Source organism: Myodes glareolus, chromosome 25 (genome assembly GCF_982192425.1).
Source record: "Myodes glareolus chromosome 25, mMyoGla1.1, whole genome shotgun sequence".
Lineage (NCBI taxonomy): Eukaryota > Metazoa > Chordata > Mammalia > Rodentia > Cricetidae > Myodes > Myodes glareolus.
In genome coordinates, this window is record NC_142050.1 from 13,570,001 (window position 1) to 13,594,453 (window position 24,453).

The window sequence follows — 24,453 nt, forward strand, 5'->3', positions numbered from 1 at the left end:
TTATCATATATGTGCTTTTAAGTAACCTAAAGTTATCGCATACCTGTTGGAGAATAATGCCTATACCTTCCTTTTACCATTTGACTCATCTCAAGACAATCTCAGAATTTTTCTGTTCTCATCAGTGTTCATCACCATATCTTGGTTTTCAGTTATCTAGCTGTTACTGGTATGCAGATCAAAGCATTAAGATTTTGCTTAATTTATCTGATGACAAAATAAAGATAAATGGGATTCCATGTTTGGTACATCTCAGTAAGCTTTAGACCTGCCAATAGAGTAAGCACATGGTAAGAGAAAAAGGGAAATGTCCCCAGATATGTGGGCTGTTTACTTTCCTTAACTCACAAAAAACTTGACTAGCAACATCAGTATTTACTGGATTACTCACTGAGGTATGCCCATTGGTCTTTGTTTTGCCTCTCTGTCAAAAAGCGTCCAAGAATTTCCTCCTCACCTCTGCCACACATCTAAATACTAGTCAGTCATTGGAAGGTTTGCATGCGTCAAGTTTTATCACTAGTAGAATGTGGGTTCTTTAACACTAAGCTGAAAAGCTACATGCATTCCTCTGGCGTTATCCAAAGCTATGTGTTAATCCAGAACTTTTAAATCTGATACTATTTTTTCTGAATATTAATGACTAGTGTAGTAGCAAGATTTTTATATGCACTCAAGGAATTGCTCTTATTTCGTGTCAAGGAATTCCTAGGTAATTCCTGGTGGCGAAAACACACAGTCCTATAGTAAGCGAACTGTAAAAAGGATAATACAGAAAGTGAGTCATGTAAAATTAATCATAGAAATGGAGACATTTCGAATTTTGAAAATTATATAAATTTACATAAGGATACTGAGAAGTCTAAATACAAAATAAAATTGATAGTCACAGTTCTTTGGTTGCTTAGTTTGTTGGATGTTTGGTTGGTTTCATTGAGTGTGTCTGTTTATATATGGACTTAGATGATAGTATCAGCTTTCATAAATATTAGAAATCCTTCAGATATGTTTTCCTATCTCTATTATGACCTTTATGATGGATTTTGGTATATATCTGGGGACAAAGAGAGTTCAATTAGTTGTGTGTTAGTTGGTTTATCTTTCCAAAATCTTTTTTATCTATTTCAGACGGTAGTTTTTCACAGAAGGCCAGAGTCTGATTACAATGTGAATGTGCCACATACATGTGAGCTGTGCTTGTGTAACTTCAGCATGGCCATGATGTGGCAGACACTTTGTGCCATAGCCCTCTGTAAGGTACTCACAAATCCTTAAAGGCTTAAAAATAAAATTAAATTATTCCGTATAGTGAGAGAACTGATTGATAAGCTTCAGAATTATAGTGACAGCAGACAGTTTACTTTGCCCAAATACTAAGTCAGTCACAATAGCATGGAACTGCAACATCCTATCTTATGTAGCGGCTGGAACCTCACTGTGAGCTTTGGAACACTCTGGCAGGCCCATTTATAGGTTTGCCCTAGAAAGTTCACTTGTGAGAGTTATGCACAGAGCACGTTTACTTGAAAATATAGACACTTAAGTGAAAAGAGATAGCCAAATGACTACTGAATAGTAACCAGAGACTGTCAGGAAAGAAAGACAGGAAGATTCTCAAGAACTGGTCACCTTCCCGGAATGTGCACATTCTCACAAAGGTAGCTATGAGTAGACCTGTGTGTTTCATACGAACATGCCCCCTTCCTCTTCCCTCCTTCCTGCTTTATCTTCTGTCTTTCTGCAGTCTTCCATCTAATCTATCAGCACTGGCACTCTTGAAATGAAGCTCTACCATGTCTTCCTCTGTCCCCGAGTTGCTAATTTCCTCCTCACGTCTGGGAGAGACAAGAAGTGAATGATTATTGAAAAGGACACAGTTCTGTAGCTTGAATTTTTCATATATATATATATATATATATATATATATATATATATATATATACACACACTTATTTTATTCATTCTATTTGTTTATCAAAGAACAAGTGATTAAAGTCACAGCTCTTTAACTTTTTAAATAACCAAATATTCAGAAATACATAATGTGATCAGTTACTCTTATTTATAAAGACGGGCCCTGACCGAGGCCTAAAGCCCCCGATTTTCCTTTCTCAACCTCCAGTTGGCTGACTTTACATCACATATTCAGGCTGATACTAACTATGATGAATTGATATATAATGATCCATATGTATATCCATATTTAAATTTAGAAATATTTTTGAAAATCGCTGAGTTGCTTTTGGCCCCTAGTTTTTCTCACATGTTAGAAAATTAAACCAAATTCGCTGTATTTCTTTATCATTGTGGAAAAGTAGGAGACATAGCTATTTTTTAGTGTTAAAAATGTAACTATTTTTTGTTTGTTTGCTTACTTAGTTGTATTGTTTGAAGTAGAAAAATTAACCCTGGAACTCTTTTCTTTTCCTTTATTTCCACATACAGCCTCTTTTTTACTAATAATTTCTCAATTTTTTTTTATTGGCAAGTGTCAGGAAATTTTGAACCACATAAAAATTACCGTTAAAATAAATTGTGAACTGTGCCTTTTTCTGTTTTCGAAGATAGTTTGTCCCATAAACATGTTCCAAAGAAATCTTTATGTAAATAGTAGCTTTTCTTTACAGTAAAAGTACATTGCTTTTGTTTGTTTTGCTGGAAAGCAATGTGAATGTTTTCCCAAGGTTGCAGGCGGCCAGGTGACGTGTCGTTTGACGGGATGCTGATTGGTGCAGAGACTCGCACTGCTCTGAGCATGCGCCTCGGAGGACCAAGCCTTTCCTGTGTTTCTCTGCGATCCCGCTCCCGTTTCTCCAGAAATCTTTTCTTTCTCTAGAATGTTCTCCCCAATGCTTTTGCTTATCTGCTGTTTTTCTCCCTTCCTTCTTTTCTCCAGGTATCTTCCTCTGCCTCCCATATCCCACTTTTTCTCTTCCATCCTCAGGAACTTTTAGAAAAAATAGAAGTGAGAAGGAACTTTAAACAAAATGTTTTCGCTTTGTTATAAATCCAATGGAAATTCTTAGAGTAATCTTTAGATTTCTGGACTTTCTAGTATAACTTTAATTGCTTACCATAAGAAAATGTTTAACACTAGACTGTTATTAGCCTTATTATTCTGCCTTTTACTGAACGAGTCTCCTCAGATATTCTCATCTATATTAATTCTTTTTTTTTTATTTTTGAGACAGGGTTTCTCTGTAGTTTTTGGTGCCTGTCCTGAAACTAGCTCTTGTAGACCAGGCTGGCCTCGAACTCACAGAGATCCGCCTGCCTCTGCCTCCCAAATGCTGGGATTAAAGGCGTGCGCCACCACTGCCCAGCCATCTATATTAACTCTTATCAAGAAAAAAATTATATCAGTTACTACAGTAATTTATTTATATTTATTGTTAAATTTTATCTTTTTAATTTACATTTATTTATGCTGTTATGTATGTGTGCCTCTGTGTGTGTGTGTGTGTGTGCGTGTGCGTGTGTGTGTGTGTGTGATGCATTCACTTGGAGGTCAGAGGACAACTTATAGGTGTTAATTCTTTTATTCCAGGTTTTGGAACAAACTCCAATAATTGGGCTTGGAAACCAGCAACTTTACCTACTCAGCCATTTCATTCAGTATATGTATTTATAAGAATTATAAATTTGCATATAATTTTTATTATGATTAAGTTATATAAGTATGTTCTCTATATATGTTTTGTACAGCTATAAATATCAGGTATTCTTATGCATAATTTTTATTATTTAGCTTTTTTATTTTAATGATATGCTTAAAATATTTCAAAAGGTTTTCAGTTACAGCAATGAGACATTGAAAAGAGACTTAATGATGAACTTCTGAGACCACTGCCACGAAATTATTTATTTTCTCCTCTATTGTCCAGAGTTCCCACTCCTTTGTGCACGTACATTTGAAACATGGAACTTCAAGTGGGAGCCTGGTGAAATCTGCTGCTTCTGCAAAACTATTTTCAAAGTAACACAAAGTTACACAACAGAAAATGCATACCATTTGGGGCCCTTGGTGCTCAATAACTTACAAACAATGTCATACCGTTGTGCAAAGACCAGCAGGCACTGGATTGTGACAGCCCTTTCGCTCTCTCTCCATGCAAGGTCCCCGTGTCAGTGGCCATGATGACGCCCCAGGTGATCACCCCTCAGCAGATGCAACAGATTCTTCAGCAGCAGGTCCTGTCTCCTCAGCAGCTCCAAGCCCTCCTCCAGCAGCAGCAGGCAGTGATGCTACAGCAGGTAATGTATGTTACCTGCTCTGGTGTTCTAGTCCTGCTGAAGGGGAAACACGCTGCTGGCAGTGTGCTGGGCTTATTACATATTGCGGTCTCCACATACAGAAGCAACTTAGCAGCATGTCAGAACAGAAATGTCACGCTGTGCCTGCAAAGCTGCATAAGAGGACTTAAGTTACTCATTCTCTTCACCTGTACCTAAATCTAGAACAGGAGCAGAAAGAAGAGCAAGTTGAAAACAGAAGAATCTGTATTTGATTATTCAGGTTCTTAGGCACATTTCCTTTTGGATTTGCTAAGGAGTGTACCAGCATACACAGAATTGTTGTTATCTAAAGCCCCAGCACACTAGCAACCTTCCCTTAAGTTCCAATAAATAGGAAATGGCCACTTTGCACGCAGCGCATGCTAAAAGCTGCGTCCAAGCTTTCCTTTCCGAGTTTAGTCATCACGTGAAAATGAGGAATCTGCTTATTAGAATAAAACTGGGCAGATAAGAGCAAGTTCGTTTTTGTGATAATACAAACAATGAGCCTACAGTGAAGCTTATTGAAGACTTGAGTATCTATAAATAGATTCAGAAGGTGATACTTGCTTTCTGTGGTGAAAATAAAGTGTTTTTACCAGAGTTGTTAGTTAATAAGTAGCTTTACTATTGCCTCTGACTGGGCCTACAGGCTACATAGATTTCTAGCATGACATTGTGTTAAAACCTCTGATAGATGAAGCTGTTTTCATCCTTCTTTGGTGACGGTGATGCTTGATCCTTCTAAGGGGTAGAGCACTTCAGATGTAGTCATTTAGAGTATTCACTTTGGTTCTGGCCTTTAGAATACAGATTTTCTATACCCTTTTGTTTAGGATTGTTTGGATTCTGGATTGGAAATTTTCAGAGCTGCCTTGGGAAAAAAAGTATGTAGCGCTGTCTCTTTAAATCCGATGCATTTTTTCTTTTTGGGAGGGGTGGGTGGTGAGGTGTATCTTAATGACCACTCTACCATGTGTCAGGCTAGTAGGGTTTAGGACATTGATGATACATGAAACTTTTGCCTTTATTTATTAAAGTCAAAATGGTTTATTCAGCAACAACTACAAGAGTTTTACAAGAAACAGCAGGAGCAGTTACATCTTCAGCTTTTGCAGCAGCAGCAACAGCAGCAGCAGCAACAGCAGCAGCAGCAGCAACAACAGCAACAGCAGCAACAACAGCAGCAGCAGCAACAGCAGCAGCAGCAGCAGCAGCCGCAGCATCCTGGCAAGCAAGCGAAAGAGGTAGGATCTAGTTATCGCATTGATACCTAATAGCATGGGCTTGAGAAGGTACTTTGAGAGGTGAGGATCGTCTCAGATCTCCCTATAACAAGGCTCTTGCTGTCAACGATGCAGTCTTCTGTATTTTTACTGAGCTTAATAACAGTGACAGTGAGACTCTCGTGCTCTCCTTTTTTGTAGCACGGGACTTGAGAGTCACAATCCATTGCTGACTGTCGTCCAATGTCACTAATGAATCACACTGTACAAAGAGCCAGCTGTGTGGTGGACAAAGTACTGATTATCTTGTATTCACTGAGAATCCAAGTTGGTGAGGGAACCTTATTTTTCTCAGTTGTACAGCTCAGAGAACATGCATGCAAATTTAGCCCATTGTTGGGGGCAGGGAGACGGAGAGAAAACCTGGTTGAGCACAGATTTCAAAGTCACAGGCCCCTGATTAATGAACTGCTAGGGTAGGTTTGGAGTGGCGAGTAGAAAGTTACCGTTTGATATGCTCATAAATCAAACTGACAAGCTGGCTTCTCAGGCCTAGCCTGCGCTTGTCAGCAAACTGCATCATATATAAACATAATCCAAACAAAACATGTTGAAGTCGTTCAGTTGATCAGCAGGTATCAGGGCTGTTGTCTCCGAGCTGCCCCTTATGCAAACGTACAGGAAACAGTTTTGACCTCCTGAGGGTTTGTTTCTGTTTGGATTTGTGAATAGAATTTCAGACAGCCATCAACTCCAGAGTAGAAATTGCTCCCTTATTTCTCAGAGGCTTTGGGCAATCCACATGACTTGCTCCATTATGCAGTCTGTTTTCCAGTGAGCGCATCACAAGTTTCTGTTTTCCCCAAACTAAAAAGGAAAGGTCTTCCACGCAGCGTGTCTTCCTCTGAAGTGTGACTGCCATCGCCTACCCTCCCGAGTCCAAAGAACTCTGGTTTGTCTTGTAATGCCTCACAAAACTGGAAGTTAGACTTTTCTTTATAATAAGGGCACTTTTTTTTTTTTTTTGGCCTTGCACATAATTCTGCCTTTAATGTATTCAAAAGAAAGGGAGAAGCAGAGAAAGAGAGAGAGCTAACATGCCTGTCCTGTAGCTCCATCCAAGTTTACTAATAGATCACCAGAGACCACGTCCGTGGACCCCCACATTCCTATTGTAGGAGTTATTCACTTCCCTCAAGTGTTAGTCAATTTGTCTAAATAAAGTTCCAATCATCTCCGAGGAGGTGGTTTGCTAGAGTTGGTCTCTAAACTTTGCTCAGTACCATTAGTGCAAGCTCCTTGGTTCCCCGAACCGAGTTCAGGGAAGTTGTTTAACTTCCAAGAAGCAGGCAGCTGAATACCTAGAAGCTGCTCGCATTTGGCTTCTGGACTTTGACCCTGGGATGCTCAAGAAGACGTCTGGGCGAGGAAAGGAGCATGCCTTTCTGTGTGTGAGTGGTTTACGCGCACTTTATTCTCTGCTGTTGACTGGGTCGGGTTTTCTGACACCCACAGCAACAGCAGCAGCAGCAGCAGCAGCAGCAGCAGCAGCAGCAACAGCAGCAGTTGGCCGCCCAGCAGCTTGTCTTCCAGCAGCAGCTTCTCCAAATGCAGCAACTGCAGCAGCAGCAGCATCTGCTCAGCCTTCAGCGACAGGGCCTCATCTCCATCCCACCAGGCCAAGCGGCCCTCCCTGTCCAGTCGCTGCCTCAAGGTATAGAGGACATGCTGCAGATCCTTCATTCCTGCTCTCCTGCTTTCTCCCATTCCATGCTCCTCTAGATATACCCTATACCTTGAGTTACTTTGGCTTAGGTCCTTCAAGTTGAGAACTGAAGCCTGACTGCTTCGGTGGTCACATGACACAGTTGCTATAGTCTCAGAAATTCTACCACACACTGCTTTCAAGGACATAGTGAAACTGTCTCAAGTATTTTGTTAAATATTCAGTGTAAGTTAATTCATTTTATGGGCAAGAATAATGCAAGCCACTACAGTTGAAGCACCACTGAATATGCAGGGTGGTCTGCAGGGAAATGGATGACGCAGGAAGGGTGGCAGTACTCCATTTACCATGGCCTGATAATGAGCTTTGATGGGCAGCTGATGAAAACACAGGTTCCTAACCTTGGCACTGAAACCACAAAGAACAGAGCAGCTCTGGGCATCTCTAGAGCAAGTGCAAACTCTGGTGTGGGAAGCCCAGCCTATGTCCTAAGACGGCAGTGATAGCATTTCTCCAGATTCCCTCTACGGACAATGCAAATTAGAGTTTGAAACGCTATTGACTGTATTCTAATTTGATCTTCTGTCTAAGCTACATCTGAGTATTTCCTAATGTATTTACATATGTATGCTATTCTCAACCTTGGAGAAAGAAATTTAAGAAAGAAAGGTAAACAATGGCTAAACTTCCCAATTAAGGTGAAAGTAACGTGCTGTTAATCTTTGTGAATGGATATTTTAATTTGGATTTGGATTTTGTTGTGACAAAGCTTGTTTACCCAAGTGAACCTCAATACAACTTCACTGTATCTGTCACGGAGTTTATTTTATAGCGGTATTTACACACGTCTTACGGTCTCTGTAGAACATACCCAAGAAAAGCAAGAACAATTTGATACTAAGTTAGACAAGTGAAATCCTGTATTTACATTGTGCGTGACCGCTATTTAATGACCAATGAAATTAATAGTATTACCATATATATTTTATTTTTTCATCAAATTACTATTACTTTGTTGTGGCTTTCCCCAGATTTTCCTCTTTCATTTAACTTGAGATCGAATTCACTTGTCTCGAGGATCCCTGGGAAATCCAGAAAATCAAAGTTTATTTATTGAAAGAAAGCCTAGGCATAGACCCAGTTTTCAGACTTATTCTAGAAAGAAGTAGAATAAATTCAGTATTATCATAGAAATGAATGAATTATGGTTCTTTAGAAAAATAATAAAATCGTAGAACAAATGGAAATAAGATTTAGAAAAGATACTTATATGTTAATTGAATACAAGCATGGATTTTCTTGATAAAAACTATTTGTTGATAGAAATATACCCAAATAGAAGCAATAAGTTTATCTTTTTGGTTTCTTTTTAATTTCATAAAAGTTAAACAAATCTTCATTTAGAATCTCTTCAAAAGTATATCATGAGTTATCATAATTTTATTGTAGTATAGTCTCTCTAATTTTTTGAGAAAGTTTAACTCTTATTTAAAATAGTTTTTTCAGCTGAATTTTTCCAACTCTAGTCAAATTCGCATCAAGCAAGGGACACTATTATTGTATAATCATTATAGTAATTTTCAAGTGAAAATTGCTCTTATTTCTGAGCTGGTTTTGTATAGAATTATTTTTTACTTTTTTCCTACTTTTATTGTTCACAGGACATATGAAAACTAAAATGCACATAATGAAGAAATTTGGGGAAAGCAAAGCCTAGCTTGTGCAGAAATTTGACTTATTTATTAACTTTTTTTGTTGTTGGACAGGGTTTTCATCTGTAGTCCTTAGTGACCTAAAATTCACTGGGTAGCACAGCTTAGCCTTGAACTCATGAGCAATCCTTCTGCCTCAGCCTTGCTAATGCCGGAATTACAAGCACAAACACCAATATCTACGTAGAAAATCTATAGTTAAGTAAGAAACATGAAGCCACAAAAACATTTCCTGTTGTAGAAGGCTGCTTGTTTGTTCCTGGCTTGAAATAAGCATACAAAAAAAACTATATTAATTAAATCACTGCTTTTAATTTTCCCTGCCTAGCTCTGTTCTGCCCTGCTATAGGCCCCAAAGCACTTTCTTTATTCATTAACCAATAAAAGCAACACATAGACAGAAGGACTTCCCACACCAGTTCCCCACTGATAAAAGAGAAGGAATGGAACTGAACAATTGCAGGCTAAAACCTCAGTGGCTTCTGTGGTCAATGTTCTTGCTGATACCACATCATCAACAGAAATTGCATCCCTCATAATAGTTTTCACTAATTATTGAACGTGAAAACTATTCTTTTTGAGACCCACCATTTAAACACAGGCCGAATTTGTCTCAAATCAACCAGTGATGGGAAATGAATGCTCTACCTTCCAAAACCGTGGGTATCATGACCTAGGAGTTCATATCCATGGAGTCAACCAACTATAATAAAATATTTTGGGATAAAATTGGTTTTGCTGAGCATGTACAGACTTATTTCAAAGCATTTGCCACTAAAAATATAGACTAATAACCGTTTGTGTAATATTAACAGAACATTAACTGTTACTCTCAATGATTATATATATATAGTAGATATAGATATATAGATATATACACATATATACATATATATACACTCATCTGTTTCTCTCTATAATATATATATCCAGCATTTCAGACTTTGGTATCTACAGGACATCCGTTCTAAGGGGCAACTCTGATATCATATGATATCTGAGGTGCTCCTATGCTGGAAACCTAGAATCAGACTGAGACAAAAGTAGAGAAGCATTTTTTGGATAGTATAAGCCCCAAGTCATCAGTCTCAACTACTCTTTATTTCAGGTAAAATAATTTTAATACTTTCATTATCAGTTTTTCAGTTCATCTTGCATTAAGCTTTTGGTTTTTTGATTGATTGCCCATGAATAGTAATCACATGAAATCCAAATGGGATTACTGTACAATGATGGATGATGTTCTCATTATGTCTTCAAAAATATGACATAATTTATTTATCCCCATGATTTAACACAAATTCCTCTGGCTACTTTAAATTATAACTTCTGAACTATAGAAAAATGTGTATAAATATCAGAAATAGCACTTTATAATTTTGACAGAATAGATTTGTAGAACTTTCTTGCCAAAGTTATATAATATATCACATAATTTTAACATGAACTCTTTGAAATTTTAAACATTAAGCCACAAATAGTATGATAATACTGAATTTTAATGTAAAATAGGTGCTAAATTAACATCTCTAAATATGTACATGGTTTGTCTGTAGAAGGAGTGACAGCAGGTAACTGAAATCAAATAAAAATAATGAACTTGTGAATCAATCTCAGATATATTGATTATCAAACTCTAGCATGTGAGCAATATGCCTCTAAATGAATAGCTGCATTGAGCAGTGTTGTGTAATGAACTGATGCCATCGCCTACTTGTTAGCAAGAAGAAAGTGGGCAAGAACTTTCCATTTCTATATGTTTTTAGATAAAATTTACTTTCAGACCACAATATTTTCACAGGGTGACTTTGACTTTATTCAAAATTTCCCTTTCCTTACTTTTAGTAACTTGAGTTTAACTGTATTCCAGAAGAAATAATAAATAGGGAACCCCAGAAAGAAATAGTAAATTTTGAATTGTTTAGCATCTGAAGATATGATAATATTTCACAACTTTTTATTTCACCCTACTGGGATGTGAACCAAACTTTTGCCAAGAGTATCTACAGACCATCCACACCTATTCTACCCTCCCCATTCACTTCATCCTTCTCAGTATCAGACTTGTTTAGAAATCTTAGTACTTGCGTTTTCTATACCCTTTATTTTAATTATTAATGGACCTAACATTCAAGAGAAGGGATGTTGGTGATTCAAGTACCCTGACAGAAATGCCGAGTAGTCTCCTGTAAGGAAAAAAGCTGAAGTTTGTACGAGTGAGCTGTAAAAATCATATAGGTTTTCAAGTTGCTGAGATTTACTATGAAAATGCATGTTCTATCTATGAAACCCTGATAAGTAATCTCTCTATCACAGCTCATGCAGCAAAACTTCGAGCACTGAATGAGAAGTGCATAGTTCAGCTGTGGAAGGCATCAAATTAGAGGTCTTGGTGCTACCCACAGTTTCAAACATTCTGTGAAAGTCTTGGAAGGTACTACTCCTGTATATGGACAGAAAAGTGTGGCAAATGTTTTATTTCACTCCACGTCACTTGTTCTGTAAGTGTGTAAGTTATTTTAGATGTAAGATTTCAATGAACAATCTGAACAAACAAACGTAACATAATGGAATTTAGACTGCACTATCTTGAATAATGTCTGGTAGAACCAGCTATGCTTAGGGTAAGTATGCTTAGAGTAAAAAAAAAAATGAAATCTTTTAAAATAAAATATAATAATGGCTTTTTGATGAGATAGGAATGTGCTCAAGATAGTAGTTGACTCAGTATTCAGCCAAAGTAGCAATTTGACCTGCCTACGTCACACCTAGAATTCTAGATCTTTCGCTTAACTGTGTTTATGTGCTTTTCAGGTCGTGGTCAAATGTGAGTGAGGTTTAAATATAACAGCAGTAGAAAATATGTAAGCAATACACACATGAAGAATTATTATCCAAGTACAAAATGGTTTTTATTTGGAAATTAATATGTCAAAATGTTTTTCAATTACTTAAAATTTAAATATACTTCTATTTGTTCCAGAATAAACTTTGGCATGAAGGCCCATACCTTTAATACAAGCGCTCATAAAGCAAAGGCAGGTGTATATCTGTGATATCCACACAAATTCAAAGTCAGCCTAGTACATAGTGAATTCTAGACCGGCACTAAATAGAACCAGTCTCAAGAAAACAAGGAGAAAAAAGAGAGAATAAAGAAAATGGTTGCTTGCAATTTTTTTGTTCACAGAAAATATCTTGTAAATAATTAAATGCATAGAGGATGACTGGGTATATTTAATTAAGAAACATAAAAAGGATTGACATTAAATTATATCATATTTTGAATTGTTGTGGAATTGACTGAGAAACTAGCATGTGTTACATTAGTTTAAATTTATGTATTTGGTTAGTATATTTTGATTTTAAGATTCAACTTCACACATGATAAACAAGATCAAGTGAGAACCCAATCTAAAGTGCATTTTGTTTCATCTAATTTATAAGCCATAGAAATGTTCTGCTTGACAAATTTTTAATCTTGGAATTAAAAATTCCTACTGGAAAACTCAGAAACAATTTTGAACTTTAAAACTACCCCATATCTTTAAAATGAATAGGAAAATTATAAATGATAGCTCTCTTTCTCTGGGGGGGGGGAGAGAGCCTGTATGCATTAGTAGAGATATTTATCTTGGAGCTTAATCTTTACTACCTATATTTCATAATTTGGATTTGACATTTTGGCAAAGTGGACAGTTGAGGCACCAGTAATCATACAAGCATATGAAAGATGAGTGGCTTTAATACACGTGACACTATTTTGATTGGTTGAATCTCAGCAAACCCATAGATCTCTGAGAGATACTTCAGACATTTTTCTGTCTTCGGGGGGAGGAAATTGCGAATAAGCGGTCAGGACTGGTGGAGCATTGACTCTGTTGGTGTAGACGTCTCTATGTAGCATAGTTTTATGATGTGCATGTGTGACACCTTTGCAGATTGTAAGCATTAAGACTGAAAAGTGGAAAGTACACAGAAAGATCTCAATTCAAATGCTGAATATCGACTTTAATACACTATGAATGATCCAAGTATTTCTAGCAAACATTTATTACTTACGTAAGTAACCCTAGATAGTTGCAGAGTACCATTAAATAAAATTTAATTAATTTAATACTCATAGTAGACTTACACTGTATCCTAATGCCTTTGTGTATTGCTATGTATGAACATATTCATGCTATATGTATCTGCATGTGAATGTGTGCAGGTGTGAAAGAATACTTGTGTGTGTCTATGCACATGTGTATACATGCACACGAAGATCAAAGGGCTATTTCTAGTGTCTTTATTATTATTTTAGTGTCTTTTTCCATATATATAAATTTTACTTATTTTTTTGAGACAGAATCTCCATGAACAAAGAGCTCATTGATTCTGCTAGGGTGGCTGGCTAGTGAGTTTCAGGGATCCACCTAGTTCTCCTATTCTGACTCCTCATTTCCGGGGTTACAAATAAGCAATGTAATCCCATGCCCAGCTCTGCATGTGTGTCTCTGTATGTGTGTGTGTGTGTGTGTGTTTGTATGTGCATACTTGTGTGTGTTTGCAATCATATTCATACTTGGAAGCCAGAGGTGGATACCAAGTACCCTGCACTATCGTTCTCTAGAATATTCTCTAAAGGAAAGATTTTTAGCTGAACATGGAGGCATGTTAATGACAAGTAAGCTCTAGTCATCCTACTGTCTCTACCTCCTACAGTGCTGATGTTACAGACGTGTGTAATCACACTGGGCTTTTGATGCTGAGTCTGGTGATTTGAACTCAAGTCCTCATGCCTGATTAACAAGCAATCATACCTTATCCACTGAGCCTTCACTCCAGACTATAACTTGACTTTTTACATGTGAACATGGGACAAAAACAAAGTGAGTCCCGCTCATATTGTGCTTGCACTGATCAACTTAGCCATTTCCTCAGCCCTTAAAACATTAGCTCACATTTAAAAATTAATTCCTAAAGATAGAAGAAAAGATATTAAACACACACTTCTTTTAATGTAAAATAGTATAAAATATAATATTTATAAGGACAGCCACTGACAGGTGTATGCTCACGTCAAGGTTATCAGATTGCACTTAACTCCTAGCACAGTTCTTGGCGCCCTGCATTTGCTCCATAAACTCAGAATGAAGGAGCAAAGGATTAACACTGAATTGCTTTTCCTGCTATATGATAAGCTTCTCACTTAATGAATCATCTTGTGTTGACTTGAACTTGATAAGACATTTCCTGGTTTGTTTGTATGACTGACAGTGATTAGGAACCAAGTTTAAGCCATCGTTTAAACCATCATTTAAAGGTAGAAGAACATTTCCCAACGTTCATGGACTTTTAAAATTCCCCAGTAATAAAGATTTTTGAAACTAATTTGTGCCTTTGACATAGGTTCGAGGAAGCTGAATAATCTTCATTTAAGAAAAACTTTGATTATTATTCTTTAATATTCTAATCTCCTGCTTTCAAGAATATATTCTCCAGGACACTAATGTTCTAACTAAATTTTAAAAAAAAATCTCTTCCAACTAAAGAAAACAGAAAGATGAACATTTAGGCAAAGTGTCAGGGAAGAAGTGCTGAGTAGTCATTAAGGAAATGAGTGAGAATGTTCCAGGTGCCTAGTACCACGTCGGCAGTCACTTAACTAAACTATGCCTTAGTGTCCACCAGTGGGAACCCAGTACCTCAACACATCTTAAAAAGCTAGTCAATATGGATTGAGGTACTGTGCATTAATTTTCTGTAGATGTTTTTAGAGCAGTGAGTGCATAGAACAGTATGGTATTTTGGTTAATACTGATAATTAAAACCAGGTGTGGCAGTTGGGGCACCATTAATCCCAGCAAGAAGGAAGCAGAGATAGGCTCATCTTTGTGCATTTGAGGCTAGCCTGGTCTACAAGAGCTAGTTCCAAAACAGCTAGGGCTGTTATACAAAGGAACCTTGTCTCAAAAAACAAAAACAAACAAACAAACAACAACAACAACAAAAAATCCTGATAAGTCAAACTGAAGGAGACATGTTTGAGCAGAAGAAGGGTTCCGCAACAGGAAACTCAGTTAAGAACAGTCAAGGTTTGAAAGATCTGGCATGCTCACCTGGCAATGCCAAATAGAACACCTGTGTTTGGAGACATGCGCTACATATCAGTTAAAGGGATTAAACATTTACCTAATATTAAAAATTAATATAATTGCAGAATGAGTTAATCATTTTTCTCAAATAATTTTGGAAAACATTGAGGTTTTAAAAAAAGAATTCAGGTTTCTTTTTTTCTTGACATTGCAGAATTGTATCACTTGGATCATGAATCTTACATTACATATCTGTAGAACCCCCAGGAAACAGGGCTGGAGGACTGTGAATCAGCAGAGCATAGTCTAAGAATTTTGTGTTTCAGTTGGGAAAAATAACCTTAAGACTTCCGAACTCATAAAACACTATACTGTAAATCTGACTTGCTAGTGTCTTAATAATCATACATTGCTTTGTGCCCATCAAGAAGCGTTGAAGCAATTATTAGCTGCGACAATTTTTTCTCAAAAGCATGGTAATAGTTTTTCTTCTGTAGTTCATCTCAGACTGATATAATCTCTGCAATCACTGTGAAGCTTAAATCTGAACCCTGGCTCCACAGCTGTGGTTCACTGCTGTGACCTGTGGTCTGGGCATGGATTTTTTTTGAATATTGTGAGACTATGGTAGTATGCCAGTGCCTTAAGTAATCACTGTTTCCTTACTTATATTATTCTGTGCCTCTGCTCTCTAATATTGGAAACCATTTTTTTCTCTGATTTCACCAATAAACTCTACTTGAGTGGTAAGCAGGTTAGTCATCAAATCTTTTTGATGTCCTAAGTCTCTAGCATTTGTCCCCTTTTCCTTGCATGAGGATATCATAAGGTCTATACAAATGAATAGTACCATGAAAATCATTCAAAAATCAAGTGAATACTAATATTAACCAAATGACTAACAAATCTCATAAACTAAATATTAATAGCATCTTTAACTGCTGTAGTCTCTCAAAGTATTGCCATTAGTAAGTATGCCAGGTGTTCTTAGTGACTTGATGTGCATCAGAATTCACTAGTGCCGCCTGAAACTCGTTAGTCATTGACCATACAGTTAACAATGCTTGAACGTAGGATACCCTTTAAAGGCAAACAAACTTCAATGTGACAATGCACAGGTCTTCAAGAACTGTATTACTCCATTGCAAACACAAACAACTGTCTTTACTGACCACATCCCAGGCACTGTTCAAGTCACTGGAACATGACAGAAAAGAAAATCCTCATCTTGTTTGTCAAACAAACTTTTGTACGATAGTAATGACATAGCCTGAGAGAAGAGGAAAATAGAGTGCGAGACAGGCAGGAAAAGACAGACCAGTCCTTGCTTAATTTCCAAAACTAAATTAATATTCTTTAAGTAAAAGTAGTCCCGAACTCAAGGAATGGTGGAAGACAAGGAGGAGGAGCATGCTGGTTGCTACAATGGACAACAGCTCTCTGAGGGGCTACTTTTCAAGCTAAGTGAAGAGAAGAAGACAACCTTGGGACTATCCTCAGTGAGAATAACTGTGCTCAGGGAATAGCCAGGGCCGAGGCAGGAACATGAATGAATGTTTGAAGCATTGGAAAAGCAGCAGATGGCTACCATGTAAAGAAATATGGAGCGGGTGATAGCTGAGGTCAGGCGAGAGGAGAAAGAAAAGCAGCACTGTCAGCTGCAGTAAGGGTTAGGTTTTTGTTTGTTTTCTTTCTTTGATTATTTTTGTTTGTATCTAACCATTCAAACAGACTCCTGGGGTCTTTGCCTGAGAGTTTACACAACCTCATTTATCTTGAAATAGATCATTAATGGCTTCTATGTGAAGAACAAATTCATATAATTCAAGTCCAGTGAAAATGAAAGGAAATCATTAAGTTATGGTGTCGGCCTATGCTACAGTCGGGAGATGGGACAGAAAGGCAGCAGTGTGGTGTACAGAAGACATGTAGATGCTGACAAGGAAAGACTTTCCTTCTGGGTTTATGCCCTTAGAATGCCTAACACAGTCAGACAGGTCATAAAAAGTTATGGTCAAAAAGGTTCATGATTCTGTGTTAATGTTATCATTAAAGCAACAGTTAATGACTTTCATGTAAAAGTTTCCTACACAACAAAAAGACATATACCATTAGGAAAACACTTTTTTAAGCCAAAAAATAATTTATTTAAAAATGACTGTTGGGAAACAGATTATCCTATTTTTCCTATTATCTCAGACTGTATCTTGAAACATTAAGGATCCAGAACTACCAAAATGATAGCTTTGGGTAAACTAATGATATCTGAACTTGTCATATACAAAGCAATTTAGTCTTACCACTGTGAAGTATAATTGGGCAAGAAGTTGCAACTCGGTCAGGGAGAATTCTGGCTACTGGCAGTTTATCACTGTCTGTAGACCAGTGACTTCTTCATATACATGGCTAAAGAGAAGAGTGCTCACTCTTCTTCCCTGCATCTCTATTATTTTGCTCTAATCTCCCTTCTTCCTCCTAGGAACGCTTCTCCACCCATTCTTTGACAGATGGCTCTCACTACAGTCTCTGCTGTAGATATGCATTGGTTGAATGCTCATTATTCAGTGACCCTCTGTTTGGTACTAGAGATAGACTCATACAGTATTGCAGAACACAGTGTTTGAAACTAAGGGCCATTGGCAAGTGAATCTTGTGCTCATAAACTGTGAGTCTTGACCTCCAGTGAGGTTCGCTTAATGTGGGAATATAAACCATTTGGTGATGCTTCAGAATATATTATGTGTTCAGTAAATGACAATAGTTAAAATTGTAGCTTCACTTCCTTCACTAGACTTTTATCTAGTTACTTTGATATTTTCTTAATAAAGTATTTTAATGACAAACTCATTTAAGTCAGTCTGCCTAGATTTGTTTTTATTTATCTTTTATTGAAATTATTTTTTAATATGCTATATTATAATTATGGTTTTCCTTCGTCCAACTCCCCCCAGTTTCTCCATCTTCCCCATTCCCATCCAGATTCCAAAGCTTTCTGTTCTTGATTAGAAAACAAACAAGCCTCTAAGGATTAATAATAAAACAAAACAAAGTAAAATAATATAAAACAGAATTAGAATGGTACAAAAAAGCAAACATAAGATAAAAAACCAAAGAAAAAGTATAAGAAAAGTGCATAGTTGCACTTGCGCATCTGTAAACACACACACACACACACACACACACACACACACACACACACAATGTTCCGATACATTAGGAGGCAAAGAATATCCAAAGATGCCATTGGGTTTGTTTTGAGTAATCCATCTACTGCTGGGCATGGGGTTTGCCCTTAAGAGTGGTTTGTTTCCGCTGTGAGAGTGAGTACCTTGAATAAAATTAATTTTTCATTGTAGATGGTTATCAGTTGGAGATAATATTTGGGTTAGAGATGGGGGAAGCTTTGTTATCCCAGACAATGTATGAAAGTATTTCTTATAAACCACAGTCATTTAGTATAATTCACAATATCTCTTCCAGATAATAACCAAAATCTAAAGCCCTTTCTATCTCCACTCTTGTGTATGCGGTAAACATAAATAATCTGATCCCGGAAATGCTTTAAAGTGAGAAGTTGAGTTTATATTAATAGTAATAACTGAAGGGGAGATTTAGATATTACCTATTTAAATGAATCATGGAGGTAATCATATTGGTTTGTTTAGGATCTAAATTGAAATTCAATTACATAGTTGGCCTTTGTGAGAAAGATTACTATGCCCAGATAATTGCTAAATTTCTCTGTCTCTCTGTCCGTCTTTCTTTCTCTGTCTCACTCTCTCTCCTGCTCCTTCTCTATGTCCCCCACAACACTGAATGTTTATCATTTAATTTTGATCTCTTTGTTTTCTTGGTTTTTTATTTATTTTGGTACATTATTTACAAAATTTCATTCATCTCCTTACTAATAATACTAGCTAAAAATCAAGTATGAATATCTAATTTTTGAGTAGAACATATATAGATTTTTTTAACTAACCATGTATTTCTCAACACTGTTTTTAATTTGTTAATTTTAATAACTTGAATTTAATATAAAAAATATTTGGCTCAAGAGGACTTTTTTTTTTTATCATGTATTAATGTTGGTGATGGCAGTCATCCTTGTATAAAACCTGTGGCCGTCACAGTCAACATTACTGTTCCATCAGTGGGGCTTCCTTTCGTTTTCCAGCTGGCCTGAGCCCTGCCGAGATTCAGCAGCTGTGGAAAGAAGTGACTGGAATCCATACTATGGAAGACAATGGCATTAAACACGGAGGGCTAGACCTCACCACAAACAATTCCTCCTCGACTACCTCCTCCACCACTTCCAAAGCATCACCACCAATAACTCATCACTCCATAGTGAATGGACAGTCTTCAGTCCTGAATGCAAGGCGGGACAGGTAAACCTTATCTACTGCCCTATTCCTAACAGCCGCATCTCATTTCCACCAAAGCTAGAGCGAGAGTTTACACTAACAGAAACAAAAAAATGTATTTAGAGCCAGTGAAGGAGAAATCATTACTGTTGACCTTTATTATTTTAAGCTATAAAAACTTTAAATGTCACCAGTATACTAGATATTGTAGGGGAGCATACTTAAAGAAATTGTTTTCCCTGAGTGTGCAAGAAATGATTGTATTACTATATTTTGAATAACATACTATGAATTAAGTCAAGAGCTATGACAACAGTTTATCATTTTAAACAAAAACTTTTTAAATTCCAGATAATTAAAAGTTTGTGCATACATGCATATTCTCCTTAATTCACATTTCAAATCTGTACTTAGAAATTAGAAGACAGCTAAACATTATATAGTCCAGAATATAAATGATCAGAGTTGACTTTTTATTGTTGTGGCATAATGGAATTAGTAAATAAAACCAAAGCAATACATATTGATGATTTTTAAAATAAATTTGAGTGAAAATGCATGCAGGAAAATTAGCTGACTTTTGCCACTTATATTGCATTGTGTGACCTAACTTCCCAACTTAGTGTTTCATCATAGCTGTGTTAAAACTGCCCGTCCAAAAGGAGCATCCAGGTATTTTTTTTTTCCCCGACTTAGTCCACTGGCTTAAGCACATCACTTCCCAATCAAATCTGTCAAATAAGTTACATAAAGTCTATAATCTAAAAAATTAAAAGTTGGTTTTAAAACTTGAAGATTAGGTACAGAATTTTATATTGAAATGGTTTAAACACATAGACTGCTCTGCTCCCAGATGAACATGGAGTGGATTGATAATGTTCAGTCATGTAATGGCATATGTGCCTTACTGATAAAATAGAAGATCAAAGTATGGTGTTGTTCCTGACAATCTTCTGAGCACATGTAGATTTTCATGTTGCTTTTTATTGCAGAATGCTCTGCTTCTGGATGCTTTCATGCTGTTGTTTTAATTGAGATTAATTTGATGATTATATACTTCAGAAATAGGTTAGTTTTCTAGGATCTCTCTATCTGATATAATACCCACTCATTAAAGGCCTGCCATAATTATGTAAGGATATTGTTAATAGATACTGTGCCAAAGCAGGATTTTTCAATTCAGCTGTAGCTACTAGAAATATTTGTGTGTGTGGTTTACACATGAATATTAGTTTAAAAGATTCCAACGTTCATATTGCTTTTGAAAGAAGCATTTCAAAAACATTGCCATGATTTTTCATGTGGTTTTCATTAAAATGCATTTTTCCCACTCCATAACGTAAGGTTATATACTTTTTTTTATTTAGAGGTAAAATGTTACAGGAAGGTCATATGGCAGGATTAGCATATGGTATTATACAGTACTCTTAGTTTTCAGCCTTTATTAGCAGTCATCTTTGGCTCTATTTCTCGTCTAATTGGAACATCATCTAGCCTTGGCAGTTGAACTATTCAATAGAACGATTAAATTTTTCTGACTGCTCTGAGCTGAATTGACCTGTTTTGACCTGTTTGTCACTGATCGTAACCTGACAGGCGCTAGCAGCCTGCAACGATTATGGCTTTCTGAGATGAATCTGACGCTGTGTTCTCTTGCTACAGCTCGTCACATGAGGAGACTGGCGCCTCCCACACGCTCTATGGCCATGGAGTTTGCAAGTGGCCAGGCTGTGAAAGCATTTGTGAAGATTTTGGACAGTTTTTGAAGTAGGTTTTCAATTTTTCATGGGACAGGGAAGCAGAATGCATGGGAGTTTTGGTACACTGATGTAAAATAAACAAAAAAGATAAGTAAAAATAAAGGAAGAATGAAAAGATGGATCTCTCCTAGAACACACTGAGTTTTCAGTTTGTTTCAACAAGTGGATTGGAAACATCAGACTAAGAATGTTAAAAGGTCATTTTCATCTTTTTATGAAAGTATTTTGCAAATTATTGGAAGGCTTTGAATCAATGAGACAGGTTTGTAAAAGAACATTCTCTGAAAATTGAAATCTCTAATAATAGTTTCATGTAATATTTGAATGGGTATAAAATATCCCTCAGTGAAATAGAATAGCCATATTTGTAGGTTTATTTAAGGTGGCAGTATGCCTCCTTTCAGTAATAGGTTTTAATAACACGAATCACAAATGAAGATCAGGGATGTCTAACATTTGAAGAAACAGTTACATTTCAAATTTCACTCATGTTGTGACCTCTTGCCATTTATTATGGTGTGTTTATAAAATAGATTATATAATTCCTCCAGCCTAAAATCAAATCTTATGCATCCTTTGTATCTGCCCACAATATTTTAGTTTTAAAGCTTCCTCAAGGGTTCTTCTGCAGATGAGAAGATTCCCTTTTCATGAATGATGTCTGCACACACTGCTGGTACAGGGAGATCTGAAGAGAGAGCTGCAGACAGGTTTATGGAGATGCGTAACTTTGCAGGCTGAGCCTCTCATGTTGTCATGGTGCAGCTAACAGGGTGAATGAACTGTTTCATGCTTCATCAACAATTAAGTTAATTAGCTCATTTGAAATTGCACTGCTTTGTTGCCAGGATGTTGGCAGAAACATCAAAAAGATGTGTTTACAAATGGTAGGCTGACTGCGGAGTACAGAGCCAAGGCGCCCTAACAACGAGGCAAGCGCTTGCTATCATAATGCCTTTATAAAGGAATCCAGGAAGACTTCCATGAAGATTTTTTTTTAACCTTTCATAGTTTCGGACCAATTAAGAGAAAATTTGCTTTACATATCACAACGGCTCTTTAGAAATGGACTTAAATGAAAATTTACATGTCTGTTACTCCAGACCAACTGTGAGCTGCCATTTTGCTGGGTGTGAAATGTATTATACTCTTCCCAGCAAAGAGGGTATTTAAAAATTGTTAGGTAGGTTTATTGAATTTATAGTACTCCCTGCTTACATGTACTTTCCTGATCTAGATATGCTTTAAAGAAAATCTAGCTCACTTTTTGAGGGGCATTGCAGAGCTCTCCTTCAGAACAGTTTCCTTTAAGAGATACAAAGAGTACTCCTCACACATCTCTAGTGTTCAGTTTCTGTCACCAACAAATGAATGTGTGTGGACTCCTGTTTTAACCTCCGTGGTCCTTTTTCATATCCACGTGGTTATGTTTGTTTATTTTTTAATTGGAGAAATTACGATTAAGAAAACATTTTGTTTCATATCAACTTTGATTACAAAGATCACCTGTTTTTCTACTCAATAACTTTATAGAAATGACAGAGAATTAATGACAGGAGATTTTAAGGTCTTATTTATATTCTATTTTTAATATGATATGCTTTTAATTATCTAATTTAAAGATTTGTGATAAATGTTATTCATAGCTAATGCCAGTGTATGTCACTGAAGTGAATATTAATTTGATATAGTTCCTAAACTGATGTGGTCTTTTTCTTAAAGGTATGTAAGAAATTTGAAAAGAAATAAAATATTAATAAAACCTTCACTTATTCAGGAAAAAGGTTCATCTAGCTTTATATATGTGTGTGTGTGTAAATGATATGTTTAATATACATATATACATGCATATGTATATGATAGGTATATTTATATTATGTGCATTATATATATATATGTGATCTCAGAGACCAATATTATTATTCCCAGAAATTTTATTATATCTACATATCTAGTAGCATGTGGGTTATAATTTTTTATTAACAAAAAATAAAAATTAGTGCAGATATTGTTACAACAATAAAAGAGAAGCAAAAGAACAAGATAAGATCTAAGTTAACATCTTTCAGGAGAAAATGACAAACTTTGATGGAAAGTGAGAATTGACAGAACTTAACCATTCTTTTTTTTTTTCTGACCAGCAATTGAGGATCTCACTAGATCACTAAAAGCATTAATACTACTTCTTCATTACTGTCTTATAAATGTCAAAGTGTAATCACATCTGACAAAACTTTTGTGTAGTTTGACTGCAGAGTTAATTACCATCCCATTGCACCAATGTCAGCTTGAATATAGATGTATTGACTTTCAAAGCCTAAGCCAAAAGCTTTAGAGTGTAGCATTCCAGTTAGCAGACAAGTGTTCTTGAACTTGCCAGCACAGGTGCCAGCAAACAAAACATAGAGGGAGATGCAGCACCAGAAATACTGTCCTTTGAGAAAGTGACAATGGCTATTATTCTTTAAAATTTCTATATACCTATCAGCAATCTAAAGATCAATGAAATAATGAGCATGAATGAATGAAGATGGTTGGCGATTGATGCTTTAAGGCTTGAAACTGTAATAAAGCAGCAGAAAAGGCCGTGGAAACAGATTCATTTATTTAGTGAAAATTTGTTTTCTTTCTCTTGCAGCCAACTACTCTAAAATTTATGTCCTTACTTAGTGTGTATTGTCTGTTTCTTTGTCTTTCACTAGGCAGCGTGGCTACAAAATTATGACCTCAAGAAAGCATTCTTTGAACTTGTCAGAATGTTGTTTCTTTTGGTGACAGTGCCCACATCTTTCAAAACTAAGGCATCTCACGTAATCAGCTAAATGAACAGTGACAGCTAACATTTTGTATTTAAACTCCTGTCAGTGCTTAACCATAAAAAGCTTGATGCAAAATAAATCAACCCCCAGTGATGTGCAAGTGAAACATTTTGTTAAAACAGTCTCTGAGACAATTGGATTTAAGCCCGTTCCCCCTTTTAGCTTATAAAATGTTATATCTTTAAATGAATTTGAAAATTTAGAGGTTAAAATAGAATCCCTAATCTGCAGTGTACAGTTGTACAATTATAGTTAATACATGTGTCTATAACATAAATCTTCGTTGACGAGAATTGTAAGTTAAATAAATTGAAAAGAGTCCCCCCTACTTTCTGTCTTTTTGCATTGTTTGCTTAATTGTTTTTAGGGAGACTTTGGCTGTCTGTTTACAGTTTTTTCCTGTAGTTCACACTACCTACCTAGCACACAGTGCATTTCTGAAAGAACGTCAGTAGAGCACATCATTTATTCCATTTTGAAAACAAAAATCA

At 36.3% G+C, this 24,453-nt stretch overlaps 1 protein-coding gene across 7 annotated transcripts in view; it reads left to right on the forward strand.

Moving 5' to 3' along the window:
* Positions 1-24,453, forward strand: part of Foxp2 (forkhead box P2) — a 502,382-nt gene that overhangs the window by 437,176 nt on the left and 40,753 nt on the right. For 3 of the 7 annotated variants that reach the window (XM_085683588.2, XM_085683587.2, XM_085683589.2), the window contains 6 exons: positions 4,117-4,254; positions 5,112-5,162; positions 5,334-5,522; positions 7,017-7,215; positions 19,194-19,407; positions 21,046-21,150. In XM_085683588.2, the coding sequence (XP_085539714.2) occupies positions 4,117-4,254; positions 5,112-5,162; positions 5,334-5,522; positions 7,017-7,215; positions 19,194-19,407; positions 21,046-21,150 (896 nt within the window). The remainder of the gene's footprint in view (positions 1-4,116; positions 4,255-5,111; positions 5,163-5,333; positions 5,523-7,016; positions 7,216-19,193; positions 19,408-21,045; positions 21,151-24,453) is intronic. The other 4 variants (XM_087901631.1, XM_085683591.2, XM_085683593.2 and 1 more) reach the window with 4 other exon arrangements.